The following is an 18,134-nucleotide window of genomic DNA, read 5'->3' on the forward strand; positions in this document are numbered from 1 at the left end:
GACCTGTACCTCTGAAGCAAAGAATACATTGTATGTTAAAAAAAATAAAAAGAAGATAGCAGGAAGGGAAAAATGAAGGGGGGGAAATCAGAGGGGGAGACGAACCATGAGATACGATGGACTCTGAGAAACAAACTGAGGGTTCTAGAGGGGAGGGGGGAAGGGGGATGGGTTAGCCCGGTGATGGGTATTAAAGGCGACATGTATTGAATGGAGCACTGGGTGTTATACACAAACAATGAATCATGGAACACCACATCAAAAACTAATGATGTAATGTATGGTGATTAACATAACATAATAAAAAAAAAAGTTAGGCAGGGAGAATAGTATGTAAACTCATGGGTAGAAATAGTCTATCACACCTTCTTTGACTATAGAGACTATCCTAAGCTTTTCCAGGCTTTATCTAGACATTCTATCAGTAGTAGTGAGGGGTAGGTTCAAGAGCACTACTATTGTGTTCTGGCTGTCTGGTGTCATGGGTTCTATTGGCTGCAATAATAAATGAACAGGGAGATGGAGGAGAAATTAACAGATGCATCTGGAAGCTTCTCACTCTACAATATTATCTATAGCAAGGCTGACCAAAATGTGTACCTTAGTTGAAATTAAGATAAATTTGAACTTATTGGGTATCCACATTGAGTCTTCATGTGCTGGTCTATAGGTGCTTTGATCAGCCTTGTTATTCACAGTGATTCAGAGAGAACACAGTATAATTTCAGAAGGCACACATAAGTTCTAACTGCTTTATGAATTATGAATTCTGTTTTGTCTCATATCACATGGGTATTTCTTTAAATCAGCTTGTTTTTTGTTGACAGCTAGAGGAAAAGAATAATTTGGGAATTATCTATATTAGGCTTTATGAACCAGGTTTTTCTAGGTTTGTACCAATTTAACCTGAAGCAGATCTACACTTAACTTTGTGAGATGTGTAGAAAAAAACTGGATCAATCCATACAATCTTCTGCTAATATGCTAAAGCCAGCTAACAATGCACCAATAGTACAAATTTTAAAAAAACTTACATTTTGGTTTTTTTACCTTGTATCCCGTAATTAGACCTGGATCACATACAGCAGCCGAGAGGAGCCTCACAAGCAAGTCTTGTACTTCACCCATGCTGTCCCCTATATTTAGCAATCCCTCTTGAAGAACACTCAGGTTTGGAACATCAATATTCACATCAAAGCCCAAAACTTTACCAAAGTTTCGTAAGAACTGCACCACCATGAGACAGTCTGAAAATGTACTTCCAGAGAGAACAAGTCCTGGAATACGAGGCAACTCTGGCAAAGGCTGCACATAAAACAAAATAATAAATAAGTCATTTTAAAGCCATGATTTTATATCTTCTGAAGTAGAAGAAGTTGCTGTCTTTCTTTTTCCTGCATCATACCCGTGATTTTCCCTTTGGATTGTAAATCCCCCAGGGGCACACAATACCACAACCCCATGGTATTAAGTATAGATAGGCTCTTGAATGCAAGTCACCAACAGTAAATTTTGGTTGAACCCAACATGAACTGAGATTTCTGCAAAAGAGAACACTGATTTTAACTAACTTACATATTGATAAACATTGGTTTATATGGCTGGAGCAAAAACTAGATAACATAAGAAACATTTCAAAAGTACCTTCCCATGGACGTACTTTAGTGGAGTACTGATTTCTTCTAATGATGGAGACCAATTTATATCTCACGCTACTTTGGGAGCTCAGAAACTAACGGTGTGCATCTGTGGGCTGTTTGGTTGGGCATGGTGGCATTTTTGGCTAATGAATGTGGACAAATTACTAGGTCAACATGATCAGAACCCATGACCCTATCAAGAACCCAGTTATACTGCAACTAACAATCTTTAGGTTTCCTATATGTAGCGAAACATTAATATTGAGTTTCAATAAAAAAATTAGAAAGCTGTCTCTTTTGCGCCTCCTCAAATATGTTTACATATTAACATTTTAATAAACTGTAGTACTAGTTGTCATAAACATTTTAAAAATTAAGTAAATAGGTAATCTAAATTAAAAATATTATTCTACATGAATGGATTCAATAATTATATCTTAAACTTTGAGTAGAAAAAAATGTGACTTGTAAGTATTTCTATTTCTCTGAATTTGTCTTGTTCAAAAATGTTCCCCTACCCTTCATTTACTGAAATAACTAATCAAATACTTTTCTACTAATATTGTATGGAAACACAGAACTATGGATAATAGCTGATACCATACAAATCTTTTATGTGCCTTTTGAAAACCATTTAATTCAGAGACTTTTCCTGAACCCTATCATATGCATACATTTCCATATGACTCTAAAAATGTATTTAACAAAGCTAACAAAAATAAGGCTTAAAATCAACATATATTTGATACAATGCATATGGATTTAAATAAGAATAAAAGATGCAAGGAGATAAAGCTCATTTATGATTTAAAAATATTTGCTCACTATGAGGCTTATTAAATGTGTTAACTAACATATATGCCTATTCTGGGCTTAGGAAATTTTAAACATCCAATTGACTAAAACTAGCATGTATAATTTCATTTTTATTTAAAGGCATTTATGCTAAGTAACTAAATGGAATATTAATATAATTAAATCCTCACTGGAGTATTAAAAGTTTGCTTTAAGTACTTTACAAGAGAGCTTACACAGATTAAGAGACGATCATTATTTGTATATCAGATTAATATGACTTATAAATAAATATAGATGCTATTGATCAAGTATAATAATATATTATTGATACAGTATCATAGAGATGATATGCACCATTAATATAATTTTTGAGAAATACCATCTTCTTAGAGTCAAACATAATAGATTTCTACTCATAAGTATATGAAATCATGCCAGATACCAATATTATTTGGCTCTTTCCAAATTTCTACTTTTATATATTTTAGCCACATTACAAGTCTGTGAAGCATGATGGAAGAGAAAACACATATGAAGTACTTTGGTTGGATATACTTCTTGGCTTTCAAGATGATAAGCAGTATGGATTCTGGAATTTAACAAACTGGAGATTGAATCCAAATTGCCACTTATTAGCAGTGTAATCTTGGGCAAGTTCCTTAACCTCTTTGTGTCTCAGTTTTCCCATCTGTAAATGGGCATAAATACCAGTTCCCCAGGACTACGGTGAGGATTAAACGAGAGAATTCATCTGAAGCACCTAGCATAGTGCCTGGCATGTAGTAAACATACTCAATAAAAGTTAGCTACACTCACTAAAGCATTGAAGGAGGATGTAGATTATAAACTTTCACTTATTTAAATATCTACGGGTGTGTGGTGAGGAGTTGGAGCTTTCCGTACCTAAATGCCTGGGAGGAACCAAATGACATATAGAAATCCTATCCATTTCTCTAATTCATCTTTGCAGAGTTCCTCAGTATTTCTACTTCAATTTAAAAAGGTTTACATGCTCCACTTAGGTATTAAGAAGTGTCATTATTGGCATAGGAGCTCTGGAGAGGTTTATTGGTGGCCATCCAGGAAAGGCAGCTAGACCTTGACTTGGAAACCCACTGCTCTGGTTAAAAATAAAAGGCTTTCATAATGGCAACTCTGGCAAAGGAATCAGGTGAGACACAGGAAAAATTAAACTTATTAAAGAGATGTTTCACATGATAAATTACCTTTTGGTCTGCTAAGCACATATCTTCATTAGGCTTCTTTAGTTCCTTTGCCATTTCCAATTCCAATCTTCGTTGCTCTAGTTTACGTTCTTTATTTAATCTTTTCTCATCACGTTTTTCTTGCTTCAACCGTTCTTTTTCCTTAAAAAGAAAACCAAGTCCAACAGACTCTTTAGTCACTGTTATGTGTTTGAAAACTCTCCAGTTAAAAATTTAAAAAGTTATCAAAGGGTTATTATTTCCATGAACAGAATTATCTTAGGAGATTTAGGAATAGACTTGGAATTACATAGAAACAATGACTTATTTTCACCCTTTGAGTTTTAAAATAATCTTATGACTTTGTGTGTGTGTGTGTTTGTATTTTCAATATCAGATTCAACTCAGATTATTCTATTATTCAAAATTTATTCAATCCTTCCCCAGGTTACAATATGAGAATAAAATACTTATTAATAAAAGCAGATATATAAAAGGCACATGGGTAATTAAATATTTATAAAATACAGTTAGCTAGTATTAACACAAATTTTTGTGTAGCTTCAGGAAGCAAGGGAGGATTTACAGCATGAATGTGGAAGCAACATGCTTGAATTTGCAAAAGCAGTTCTTCCAATTAACTAGTCTTAAGATAGCACCTGTGACAAAACCAAAATATTATTTGCCACCATAAACAACATTTAAGAGAATGTAAAATGGATTCTGAAGGTAATTCCAAAAGCATTAAAAAACTATTTTCAGTAATGGCAGCAATATGGAAATAATTGTCCTGTCTCCCTGTTGTAGGGGACAACACTCTGCTGGAAGAAGAAGTCAAGAGATTCTCTACAGTTAATAGTAGTGTCAGGACTTTATTGCCAGACCTCAAATACAATTCTAACTTAGATGAGAAATAACAGTGGAATCATTAGGCAGTTCTAACCTATTACCTCACACCTTTGACACATTAATGATGGGTTTACTTTTATAAAGCTGGTCATGTCTCCTCATTGATTAAAAATCTTTCAATTTTCTTTATTTTTATCAAAATAAAGTCCAACTCCTTACTTCTGAATTCAAAACTCTTTTTTTTCAATCTTAACTCCCATTTTTGTATTCTATGTAGATTTAGTCAACCTATTTGCTATTCCTGATGAACATCTTATTTCCTCACCTCCTTATATTGGTGCACTCCAAGCAGGAAGGTCATTACTCCCATCTAGTGGATCTTAATCTTATTTAAGCACTACCACCTCCTCCTTAGTACCAATTTCTCTTAATTCTCATAGCTCTAACCTATAATTTTAACATTGCACTTATTGCTTCCTGTATATATTAGCATTTTTGCCCATTTTCTAGCTATCTCTGTTTCAATTACCATGGCAAAGAGAGCATACTGACTGCTGTGGGAGGGCATGCCACAGGGGAGACACAGAGGAGAGGATATTCCAGGCAGAGTAGAGAAAGCACAGTGTATTTGAGAAATTGCTACTAGTGTCAAGAGTGGAGTGTAGGTTGCAGGTTGAATAGTTGCTGAGTATCATGATACAAAGCTAGAGATCAGGTCATGAGAGCCTTTTTATATGATATTCTCAAGTCACTGCTCATTTTTATACAACCTCTAAATTTCTGGGTTACTGATTCATAAGACATTTGGGAGGAAAATGATTCAGAAGCTATATTGTGAGATTATTGACACCCAAAAAGTGCTACAATCAATCTTATTAATCATAAACTAAAAGCAGTTTCTGAGGGTCTAATGACATAAAATATACACAATTAACATGCAACATTCCCACAATGCAGTATAGATTTTCAAATCAAATTATCATTGGTAGAACATTTTTTCCCCAGAATTGGATTTTCAATTTATAAACACATGAATTTTGCTCTAAGAATTCTTCCAAGGAAGAGAAAACATTTTGGTCACTTAGCAGAATAATGAATTACAATCACCAACAGAAAAAAACAAATGTCTCTTATAGATTTCAAAGTAGCTGGTGTAAATTTTTCTACCATATAGGACTAACCCAGAATTCTTAATGATGTTCATAATAATAATTACAAAAATAATAATTGAGACTACTAGTCACTAAAAACTGCTGAAAATGGTTACCATTTCTTTTCAAAAAGAGAGAAAGGACATGTGTGACATTAATGCTCTCTTCACTGTGCCAACTTCACTTTTATGACAATCTGGGGGTACATAATACTTCAGGGATATGCAGACAATGAGTTAGAGTGCATTTAACATCATGGGGTAAATATGGCTTATATTCTTGGATACCATTTTTAGCTAGTGATAGGCAATATTTTTTCCAGTTAAAAGCATGGTTATAGTATGGCCTGGAGAGTAAAATGACATCAATTTTTAGGATAAAATGAAGATTTCCAAGAAATCTTAGAAATTTGTAGGACCTTTATTACTTAAAGACAAGCATCCATTCTTGTCTTGAAGTATTAGGGATACCTCAAAGGAAACATGAAGTCTCTAAATGTAGTAAATTTGGTGAATTTACTCATTTATTTAATGAACTTTAATGAATTGTATAAGACAAGATAACTCTCAAAGAACTAGAGCTTCTGGGTCCCCTCAACAATCAACTAATATTTAAAATGGTATATAAAGACAGTCACAATCTAGCCCCACACAAGTTTTGGTCTCATATGTCATGATTCTCAGTGAATTTCCCATGCTCTAGTTACATTGTGTGATACACCTGTGTTGAGAAGACAGTGTAACCAGTTTGAGGCATTGCCTCATGATGAAGATGATGAAAAAGGACAAGGACGGGCGCCTGGGTGGCTCAGTTGGTTAAGCGACTGCCTTCAGCTCAGGTCATGATCCTGGAGTCCCGGGATCGAGTCCCTCATCGGGCTCCCTGCTCAGCAGGGGGTCTGCTTCTCCCTCTGCCCTCTTCCTTCTCGTGCTCCCTGTCTCTCATTCTCTCTCTCTAAATAAATAAATAAAATCTTAAAAAAAAAAAAAGGACAAGGAGGAGGATGGGGAGGAAGACGAGGAGTACAGACAAGAGGAGGAGACAGAGGAGAAGGAGAAAAGCAACAAAGCCAAGACAGGGGCATACACAAGGTGAAAACTGATCAACCCCCTCTTTGCACCTTCCTCCTCTCTGCCCATAGGTCATACTGAGTTACAACACTGTACCTTTGTATACACCATTTCCTCTGCCTGGAATGCAGAACCTCTCTTCCTTAGCCCAGAAATACAGCCTGCTTTTATTCTTCTCGTAAGTGCTTGAGGCATTTTAATATTTCTCTTTTTTCTTTTGAGCTTCCACATAACTTATTATATTATTTATTGCACTGTGGGACAATTATTTTTCTAAAGTTGATCTCTTCCACTTTAGTGTAAGCTTCTAGAGGTCAGAGGAACAAACTTACTCACCTGTTTCTTTATGGACCTATTCAATTCCCAGCAGTACAATTTGCCAGACACTTCAAGGAAGTTTTTAACGATTTTATTTTTCTCCCTATCAAGACTGTATCAGTTCAACTTTCCTCTCCCACTGGTCTCAATGTTGTTCTTATTTCCAACTACAATAGTTGTCATATTGTCTTTAACAGAAATATTTGGTGTGCATATATAAAAATTATTTTAAAAAATTATAAAAAAACAGTCATATGTCTTTAACAGAAATATTTGGTGTGCATATATAAAAATTATTTAAGCATTTATTCATTGGCTGAATGATTAATTCCACAAATGCCATATAAATAACGATAGATTAACATTTGTACTAGTCATTAAACATATTTAATAGCTGATTTTTTTCTCAACTTTTTTTTTATTCTGTGGACAGACATAATTGATGTCTTCTATTTTCAATTATACACAAACCTTGTAGCCAAAAGCAGAGTTTAATACATTTATTAATAATATTCAAGTTATATTTGGGAATTTAAAAATATCTAAGATATATTTCTCACATCTACTCCAGCATTATTAAGCTCTTAATCATTTTAACTGCATACACTATGATTTGATGTGTTTGCAAATACACCATCCCCATATCAAAATTAAACAGACTTATTATCTGGTAATTTTTTCCAAAACTAAAGTTTAAAGTGGCAGTACTATTTTAGGCCAAATTTGAAGATGTTTAAACTGTGTAGTATTCTCTCTTCTAGATTTGGTATACTATTTGAAAGAACAATATTTACCAACTTTTCACCTAAGCCTTTTTTTTTTAAGATTTTATTTATTCATTTGAAAGGGAGAGAGACAGAGAGTGCACAAGCAGAGGGAGAGGCAGAGGGAGAGGGAGAAGCAGACTCCCTGCTGAGCTGGGAGCTCGACATGGGGCTTGATCCCAGGACCTGGAGATCATGACCTGAGCCCAAGGCGTATGCTTAACCATCTGAGCCACCCAGGCACCCCACACCTAAGCCTTTCCTTGACAAATTAAGTTACCATGCTTTATCCTACACTTAATTTCTGTAATAGCATAGTTTTTTAAAGATTTAATTAATTAATTAATTTAGAAAGAGAGAGTGCATGTGTGCACGTGCACAAGTTGGTGGAGGGGCAAGAGGAGAGGGAGAGAGCAGACTCCAAGCACAGTGTGGAGCCAACGCAGGGTTCGATTCCATGAACTGGAGATCATGACCTGAGCTGAAACCAAGAGTGGAAGCCCAACTGACTGAGCCACCCAGGCACCCCTATAATATTATGTTTTGTTGTTATGTCAAATACTAGGATTTCACAATGGAACTTTCTCGTTTTGTAAGGTCACTTCACAACAAACCTTTGATGTACCCGAGAAGACTTATGAAACCTATCATAATATGAAAGGAATGTTAAAACATATTTTACATTAACAATGGTTAAATTTCAGGGCAATAACTTAGATTGCCTACAAATGACTACAAAATATAGCTCCTGACTATATTTTAGATTGTCAAAAATGACAAGCATTTAGTATGTCTCCTCTTAATTTTTTTGGCCTTCATAACCCCATATTCTCCAGTTTTCTAGATGTAGAAATTCTTGAAGTAAATGAATTCTCGGAATATAAGTCATTTATAATAAAATATCTTTTCAATCATCTTAATTACAGTAATGGAATTTTCCATATCAAAATATGACTAATATTTTAGTTAAGAAGTCATTTAAATTTCATTTCAAAGTTGAAACACCTTTTGATAGCAAATGCATTAAATTTAGATTATCCTAAACAGCCCAAAATACAGAGGGTGAAAATTTCAAAACCAGTTTTTTACTCACACAAAAAGATTACTTTAGGGGCTCTCAAGGCATAAATGACAGTATTTCCAGAAATCTATAGCATAATAATAAATGTATGAAATAAATTTATTCTATTTTAGAATCATAGAAGTTTAAAAACCAAACAATGAATGTGGTAGAATGACCTGTTATTGTAAACTTTTACAACTTATCAGACTGCAAAACAAGACATTTTTAAGAGACAATGTTGCAAAGATGCCTTACTTTTTTTGCTTTTTATGATTCTACTGCATCTCTTAGGTCTTTGTTCTGGGCATAATTAGGAGAATACATTTCTTTTGACAGCAACTTGTACTTAAATTTCAAAGACATAAATATAATTTAAGAGACACAGGTTTACCTCAGAGTGCAGGAAGAATACAAATATAAATAAGATTAATAATACAAGTCATTTATAGACGACATATATAAAGATTAAAAGTAATACTGTTTTACGGTAACACTGAATATGCATAGAACAATCAGGGTAATTTTTTTTAAAGGGACTATTTTTACATTTAAAATATTATGAAAATTAAGTTTAAACAAATGAAAAAATTATGAATCACATGATGAAGAGAGAGACCTTTACATTTTATTTATTTATTTATTTTTAAAGATTTTATTTATTTATTTGACAGAGAGAGACACAGCAAGAGAGGGAACACAAGCGGGGGGAGTGGGAGAGGGAGAAGCAGGCTTCCCGCAGAGCAGGGAGCCCGATGCTGGGCTCCATCCTAGGACCCTGGGATCATGACCTGAGCTGAAGGCAGACGCTTAATGACTGAGCCACCCAGGCACCCCTACATTTTATATTTTAATAAAAATTTTATTTTATAGGTATAATATTTAAAAAGAATCAAACCTCCCAGTTATTGTATTTTCTTAAAATCTCCTAAAGTATTATAGAAGTCTGTACTTACTTTAGATTATGTATCTAATACTGTGTAGATAGCTGCTATAAATGTCTCCTAAATTGAAATTAATATCGTTAATCATTCTTGAATCAGATAATCAGAGATTTTAATATACCTAAATTAAATTGATAATAACCTTTCAAAAATTGACTTTGTTTATGGAACATTTAACATTTTATCATATAGTTAATATAAAATCATTTTATATGTTTTTAGAGTATTTAACTCTAAAATTAAAGTACATTATAAGTACACTGTATAAATACAATATTACAAGGATGCCACAGAAGTATATTTACTATGTCTTCAACTGAACAATGGGTTTGCTTAAACAAAACCATCTACGTGCACAATTCTACTTATTTTCATTTTTCACTAACTAATGATTAATATAAATATAGGATTATAAAATAGTCTCATGACTTGAATCATGGATGGGGAGGGGTTACATATTTTTTCTGCTTTCAAATTGTTTATTAGATGACTTCTGAAACCTGAACTACTCTCTTCTATTTTATGGTTTTGTCTCCTAAAGTGCTGACAGAGTCATTCTGTGATAGCTGTATATTTAACAACCTTTTGTAGTTTATTGATCCTTGGAGGGAGACATATAAAAGACTCTGATGATTACTACAGTTGATTATTCAGTTAATATGAGTATAGTGATTATAAATTTGTGACTGGTGTGGTTTACAGTTCTTATAAATGAAAGAGGAGATTTTGAACTACTTTGTCACATTGCTTTAACCAACCTGTTTCTAGTGCTTAGTAATAATGAAAGCAGATGTATCTCATATTATATTTGAATTATACTAGGAAATAAGCCTTTTTTATTCATGAGACTAACTATTCTTTCCGACATTTTCTTACAAAAATATTTATGAACTATGATGATATAGTAATGATCCTTTAAAATTAATAAGAGAAATAACAAGTAAGGCAATTTAAGTAAGTCTGAATATTCTTACTAATTATAGGGTTTTTTTAAAGATTTTTATTTATTTATGGGGTGGGGGAGAGAGCATGAGCAGGGGGGAGGGGCAGAGGGAGAGGAAGAAAGGAGACTCCCTGCTGAGTAGGGAATCTGATGCACACCCGCCCCCCCCAATCCCAGGACCCTGGGATCATGACCTGAGCTGAAGGCAGATGCTTAACCAACTGAGCCAACCAGGTGCCGCCCCACTAATTATAGATTTATATAACAGAAAAAATACAGAAATTGGGATTATTTTAGTAAAAATTTATTGAGTCAATACTAAATCAGAAAGATCAGTGTAGTGTACACAGAGTAACATAAAAGTGGTGTTTGTATTACCATCTTACTTTGATAGATATGGGGAGGTTCTTGGAATAATTTCAGATATTAAAGGAAATTTTTAGTTAACAAGGTGAAAGCTACTTATTTTTTTAACCTCATTAGTTCTTTAAATATTATTCATAGTATTTTTGTTTACCTTCTCTATTTTTCTTTCTTCACAATCTAATAATTAAATGTTGAAGGTACTGAAAGTTAGAATCAAGGGTTACATATAGGCAAGTTCAGAATTTTTAGTTGGTCCTGCCTAGGTATCATGTGGCTTTCAGAGGTGGGGTATAATAAAAGGCAAAATTAGGTGTTCTGGGAAGGCCTCTTTGACAAGTTAACATTTGATCTATAACTAAACAACAAATAAGAACCACTCAAATATTTGGTGGAAGAACAGCAATGGTAAAGACCCTCTGTTTAGGATAATAAAAAAACAAAAATGACCGGAATATAGTACTCTTTTAAGAGACAAATTGTATGAGGTAAAGTTGGAGTGACAGGTGGAGGTCAGAGCATGTGGGACTGCTTTGTCATGGTGAGGAATTCGGACTTTATTACAATTGCAAGGAGAAGCCAATGGATAGTGTTAAGATGTAACCTGGTTTACTTTCTGAAAAGATCACTCTGGCTGCTCTGTGGAGAACACATAGGGAGTGCGGAGGAAAACAAGAATGAAAACAAGGAAAGGGAGGTTCAATTATTATGCTTTATGTTATTACTTTATACACACACACACACATTTTTTTTGTTGTTGTTTAATATTTTGGCATGGTTGCCTTGACATTCCTTTTCTTTTCTTTTTAAGATTTTATTTATTTATTTGAGAAAGAGAGAATGAGAGACAGAGAGCACGAGAGGGAAGAGGGTCAGAGGGAGAAGCAGACCCCCCGCCGAGCAGGGAGCCCGATGCGGGACTCGATCCCAGGACTCCAGGATCATGACCTGAGCCAAAGGCAGTGGCTTAACCAACTGAGCCCCCCAGGCGCCCTTGACATTCCTTTCCTAATTACTTAATGCTTGATGTGGGCAGCCCAATCAGGAATGTGTATTGCCTCAATATAGGTGCTTTCGTTTTTAGTTCCTTCTCACTTTATCTGATATCTATTTTTATTTTTTGAAGTACTTCAGATAGAAGGGTGAATACTGTGTAGGTTACTCATGTTTCTTTTTTCTGAGGATGAATGAGCTAGGAGAGGGAGAGCTGTACTTGGTTTCTCATATCCCTTTCCAAGTTTTATTGGAACTGATGTACCTGGTTTGCTTTATCTAGTCAAAGGTAAATCTTTTTTCCCATGAAAGGTGCTCTTGGTCTTTTGTGGCTTCTTAGAAGGTTTAATTTTAATTATCTTCATTTATCCTGTGGCTGCTATCTTTCACTCAAACCAGATCTTGCCCACCTCTCTTCAGCAGCTTTTCCTACTCTCCTAGGCAATTGGAAATATGAAAAACCAATGGAAGAGGTCATGCCTTTGGGGCTTTGGGCACATTTTAATTTTAATTTTAATTAAATCTGGGCATTTACTCTCTTTGATGATCTTACTCTTACTCTTGGGTTCTCCCCTTCTACTAAATTCTAGTATATCTGGAGATATGCTCTGGGTTATTGTCATTATTGTGCCTTTCTTTAGCTTTCCTCCCCATCAGAAAAAATCAGAATGGCATGCCCTGGCTTTTTTTTAGTCCTCTGGAAAGAAGTATACTTGGTAGAAAGGAACTTGTCTCTTGAGGGATTTTTCTAGGTATTTTTCCTGAGTTGTTCCTTCAGTTTCCATTGCTCCATATTGGAGGAAATTAGGTTGAGCTTTTAATTAATCCCCTTTCCTACCTCTCCCACTGCCATACTGCTTTTAGAAGGGAACAGAGATAACAGCCACTCCAGTTCTCAGAATCTGTTGCATTTCTCTTTCTCTGCTTGTCATTTTTCAGAGATTATGGTTATAAATCCACACATAGACTCTCTGTTATGTTAGGTGTAGAGGCTGTCAGTGGGCCTGGATAATTAACAGGTTTGGAAGAAAAGACAGTAAGGAAAATGTTAAGGCAAAACTTCCATGAAATTTAGGAGAGTCACAAGAAGTGATTGCTAGAAGAAGCTTTAGAGGTAATCTATGTTAGTAGTTCCCAACCTGGCTATGCATCTTGCTAGGCCCACTCTACACAGCAAACACATGCAGGGTGATAAGGAACTATAAGCACTGGGTGGCGCTACGCTTTGTTCCAGAAACTTCACACATGTACTCATATAGATATACACCCAGTTAATCATCACTACAAAATGAAATAGGAACTGGTATCATCTCTATTTTATGGATGAAAAATTTGAATCGCAGACAGGTGAAATAACTTGCCTAAGGTCATACAGCTGGAAAGCACTGAAACCAGAATTCAAATCCAGGTGACTGGGATACAGTGTTCAGATTACTTTTTTTTTTTTTTATGTCCAGGTTCCTAAGCAATATACTTTTGTCTCTCTATATTAGAAATCTATAATGATAGTTTAAGCCAGAGCTGAGGCCAAAATACTGAAATACAGGCTTCTCCAACTTCCAGACCGAACTGTTATTTTTATTAATTCTCATTTATTAAATGTTTATCTCAGTTGATAATCTTATAATCCAAGGAGGTAAGTATCATTATCTCAATTTAAAAGAAGAAATAACCTTTAACTAACGAGAATTTAAATAAAAATCTGAAACAAAAAAACAGAAGGAGAGGAGGGAAGGAAGAAGGAAGGAAGAAGGAAGGAAGGAAGGAAAGAAGGAAGGAAGAAAGGAAAGAAGGAAGGAAGAAAGGAAGAAAGAAGCAATTGAGCCTCAAGAGGTAAAGCAAGTTGGTTCAGAGTCAGTATGGGAATTCTGAGTCTCTCACACTTCAATGCCCTGGATATCATGGCCATACTTCTATTCAACTGGTTTTAATACACAATGCATTCCTTTGTAATATATATTTTAACCTTTAATTGCTTTCTATTACATTCCAAATAAGCTCATTTTGACTTATTTCAATAATTTCCTTATTCTGAATTATCTGTTAAAAGTCTATTTTAAGGAAAGTACTTAAGCCCAATTTTACAAATAGAACAGTAAAGAATAATTCTGAAGGCAGAAGTCCATGGTTGGACTGACTGGTATTTCAGTTAGGACACACAGGACTTGTTTAGGCATGCTGTAATATTAAACTTTTATCCAAGCAAATACCATTCACTACATTAAAAAAAGATAATTAAAATCTCAGCCAAGAAAATTAACACATAGATTGGAATCCTTCCTACATTCTTTTATGTTCTAACAGTTATTACTTTTAATATTTGGCTTGCTTGTGAAAGCCAGTGAGCCATGACAAACCTATACTATGAAAAATTTATATTTAGAAAAACCAATGCTTTAGGAAAAAATACTAATATTTTTTTCTAGAAACATGCACTTACTTCTGCTTTTTTACGAGCTTCCATAGCTTTCATAAGCATCATATGTTGTCTCCTTCTCTCTCGTTCCTATTAGGCCAGATAAAATTAGGAAAATAACTATAATTATAGTTTGATTTTGAAATGGAAAAACAAAACAAAACAAAACAAAACTCAGTATAGCATGTTTAGCATTTATAGACAAGTCACAGTAAATACTAAATATAAGACAAGAATGGCCAGTCTGTGCATGTTTTAGTTCAGGTTTAGAAAGCAAATACAAGAACAATCAAAAGCAAAAAGGTAAAGCAATGAACATGGAGACAGTGTAAACAGAAGCATACAAGATTTACTTATGGTCAGTTGTGATGCTCCTTCAAAAGCTGGCAGAACAAAAAGCATAATGGTTGGCTGGAACAGGTCAGTTACCTTACATCTGCTATTAGAAAAACCACAAATATGTACTATAGGCCAATCAAGCTAAAGGTTGTATTGTTCTTGAATTTTTAGGTCAGGTAGAAATTGATTTATAATCACTTCCACTTCACGGTTTTAGAATTAAGTTATTTTTATTTCAAGCACACTATTGTTTTGTAAATTCAATAGGCCACCAACAAATTAGAAATATATATATTTTTAGAGCTTTTATACCAATTTAGTTAAACAAGTCGTGGTTCACAAACCAACACCAGTGAAATGGGATATTCCTATTTACTGATGTCTGCCACTTGATGCGCTATTTAAGACCATAAAAGCTGCACCATGGGCTAATAAATGGAATCTAAAAGGCACAGTATGAAAATAAGGTAGGCACTAGTTTTGGTCATCTCATTTTATTTTAAAATTAAAAAAATCACAGTTATATCTAATGAATTCATTTTGTTTAAACGTATTTGGTCCCCCCAAAGGGATATTTCTAAAATTATTTCCAAAATTTTGTCTATAAAACCAGAATATATTTCATATTCTCTCATCAACCTAACTCAAAATTCCCATTGTATTCAATGGCAGTTTTGCACCTAGAATGATGGGAGAATATGGGTCAATGTCGCATCTAATTGTACAGTGATCCAACTTTCATCGTGACATCAGTAATGTAAAGTTTTAGACGGCAGCCTTATATAAGGCTTGCAAAATTCAATTAGCGATCTTGGAGCTGTATCATACTTCTTTACGGACAGACAAGCAGATGTATGCAATGCACTGTGCTGTAAAGCCATGCAGCAGTATGTAATATGACAGCAGCCAGTGCTACGCTGTATGCATTGCTATGACAACCATATCACAACCAAATCACAATGCGGTGTTAGATGTACAAAAATAAACATACCCATACCATATCTAGTCTATGCCTCTCCAACTCCTGGTAGAAAGAGTTGGCACAACATTATGAAACAGAAATCACAGAGTCATGAAACCAATTTTTAACCCCCCAAAAGACACCAATACCAAAGCAAGGCAATAAACCGTAAGATGAAGGAAAAACGTAAGCAGGAATTACTTTGGAAACTTTTAAGAAAACATTTTGAAGATTTTCCCCAAAATAGATTTAAGAAAAATTATAAAACGTACATTTCAACAACTGTATAACTATATGTATACAGACCTGATGCTTCAGAAGAACAGCTTGTTGTCTTCTCATTTCTTTTTCCTTAAAAATAAGAAACTCTTAATATATAATTCTTAGAGAAGATTTAGAACACAGTACAAGCATTAAAAGTTCCTTTTCTGAGACTCTATAATCTTCCATTAGGTCGAGCCACATGGAATTGCAAATATTTGATCATTTTTTACTTACATAGTGGCAATTTCATATGCTCCTACTTAATACAGAAAGATTAGGCGATAGAAGCAAGGATCTTATTCAGTAGCCATTTAAACTTAAAATTCAATAACCTAATAGCATATTTCAATGGCACATTCGCTGAACTGACTAGCTAAATGGTCAGAGCATATCAGATACAATTGATACATGTATCTTTAAAACTATTTTAATACATTATATAGAACCCTCAAATCCAGCTGATTAGAACTCTCTCCACTCTGAACATAAATCCCCAAATATACTATATTGTACCTTAACAGCATCCATACATTTCTGTGCACTATCTATGAATGAAAGTAACAACAGACTGAGATCAGTGTAAGATTTTCACGCTCAGCTATAATTCAAGGGCACTACCCCAAGGGGGTGGGGCTTAATGCAAGCAATTCTACAAATGTCATCAATTTAAATATTCTTATAAAGATAAAAATCTAGATGATATTAAGGGAAGTGATGAAAAGGGGTAGAAATCTAAAGAAAAAATAAGAGAGTCAATGTAGAAAAGGTAACTAACAGTTCCCTGGCTTTACAGGATATAATTGTGTCTGTTTCCGAAACCAGTAGGATCACTCAGCTGCCCTCTTTCAGTAATTAATTATGAGAAAAAGTGGAAGGTGAGGGGTAGAATGTGTGTGTGTGGTTGGGGGGTCCAACTCTAATGCTTCATGACAGAAAATCAAAACCAAAACATTACAATAATTAACAATGGCTAATTTTATTATTGGCAAATAACAGTTTGCTCAAGTTAGGTTTTTGTTTCTGCAGGCTCTTCACTTTTTAATAATTAAAACAGTTGCTGGACATTAACCGAGATAAAGTTATAATCTAAGTAGAGAATCAGATTTGGGACACAATTTGAAACATAAACATCAACAACACAAAATAGCTTTGGGAAGATCATTCTGATTCAGCAAAACTATATACAGGTATTATGCAATAGTTTGCATTTCTGATTTGATGTTTGCTACTTAAAGAACTCAAATCATCACATAAAACCCATATAATGAAATTTAAAAAAACATATACATATGATATACATACAATAAAAGCACACATTATACACATGTATCTGTGCTAAACATTTTTTTAAGATAATCATTTTGAGGAGAGCTATTTTTTTTTCATATAATCGATACTGGTGTAACATCACACCAGCGATGTTTTATTTTTCAAAAATAAAAACTGTGTGATGTTCTCATCTAAACTAACCTTTATTCGTTTCTCGGCCTCCAATAATTTGGCATTTGCTGCTTCTTCCTTCTTTTTCTTTTTAGCCTGTGCATGCAAAACAGGTCTCAAAGTCATGCAACAGCACCACTCCAACTTGAAAATCATCTCAGACTTGAAAATGGAGCTACATGTCTCACAAAGTACAAAACAATATGTAACATATACGTAGACAATTACAGATTTCTCTCCAGTTAACATTATATTTAACATACTAATTTCATTTTTAATGTATAGATTAGCATGAAGATATACAAAAGTTCTTAAGTGCATAAGAGTATGTCAGCTTTTACTCTTCAATCTCTGTTAAAAGTCCGAAGGAACTGAGTGTTATTGTCATTTTAACTCAAAACTTAATTACAAAAAAACTGATTTTGTAGAATGTCTTATCTTTTTTTCTGATTTTTAAAAGTAAAACACAATCATTGTAGAAAGTTTAGAAAATGGGGTGGATTTTAACCGATAAAAGTTATTTCATGAATAAATCAGTAACACATTAAAAATGCACGTGTCCACTTTATTTGAAATTTCTTTTTTAACACTTGAAATTTGAGATAAAGAAATCCAT

General features: G+C 34.1%; 1 protein-coding gene across 4 annotated transcripts in view; it reads right to left on the reverse strand.

Moving 5' to 3' along the window:
* The window catches only part of BAZ2B (bromodomain adjacent to zinc finger domain 2B), a 185,198-nt gene that overhangs the window by 47,579 nt on the left and 119,485 nt on the right, over nt 1–18,134 (reverse strand). For 2 of the 4 annotated variants that reach the window (XM_021703377.2, XM_021703379.2), the window contains 6 exons: nt 17,549–17,614; nt 16,121–16,165; nt 15,851–15,877; nt 14,539–14,604; nt 3,665–3,805; nt 1,051–1,305 (listed from right to left, as the gene is read on the reverse strand). In XM_021703377.2, the coding sequence (XP_021559052.1) occupies nt 1,051–1,305; nt 3,665–3,805; nt 14,539–14,604; nt 15,851–15,877; nt 16,121–16,165; nt 17,549–17,614 (600 nt within the window). The remainder of the gene's footprint in view (nt 1–1,050; nt 1,306–3,664; nt 3,806–14,538; nt 14,605–15,850; nt 15,878–16,120; nt 16,166–17,548; nt 17,615–18,134) is intronic. The other 2 variants (XM_021703380.2, XM_021703378.2) reach the window with 1 other exon arrangement.

Source organism: Neomonachus schauinslandi, chromosome 3 (assembly GCF_002201575.2).
Source record: "Neomonachus schauinslandi chromosome 3, ASM220157v2, whole genome shotgun sequence".
NCBI classification, from domain to species: Eukaryota; Metazoa; Chordata; class Mammalia; order Carnivora; family Phocidae; genus Neomonachus; species Neomonachus schauinslandi.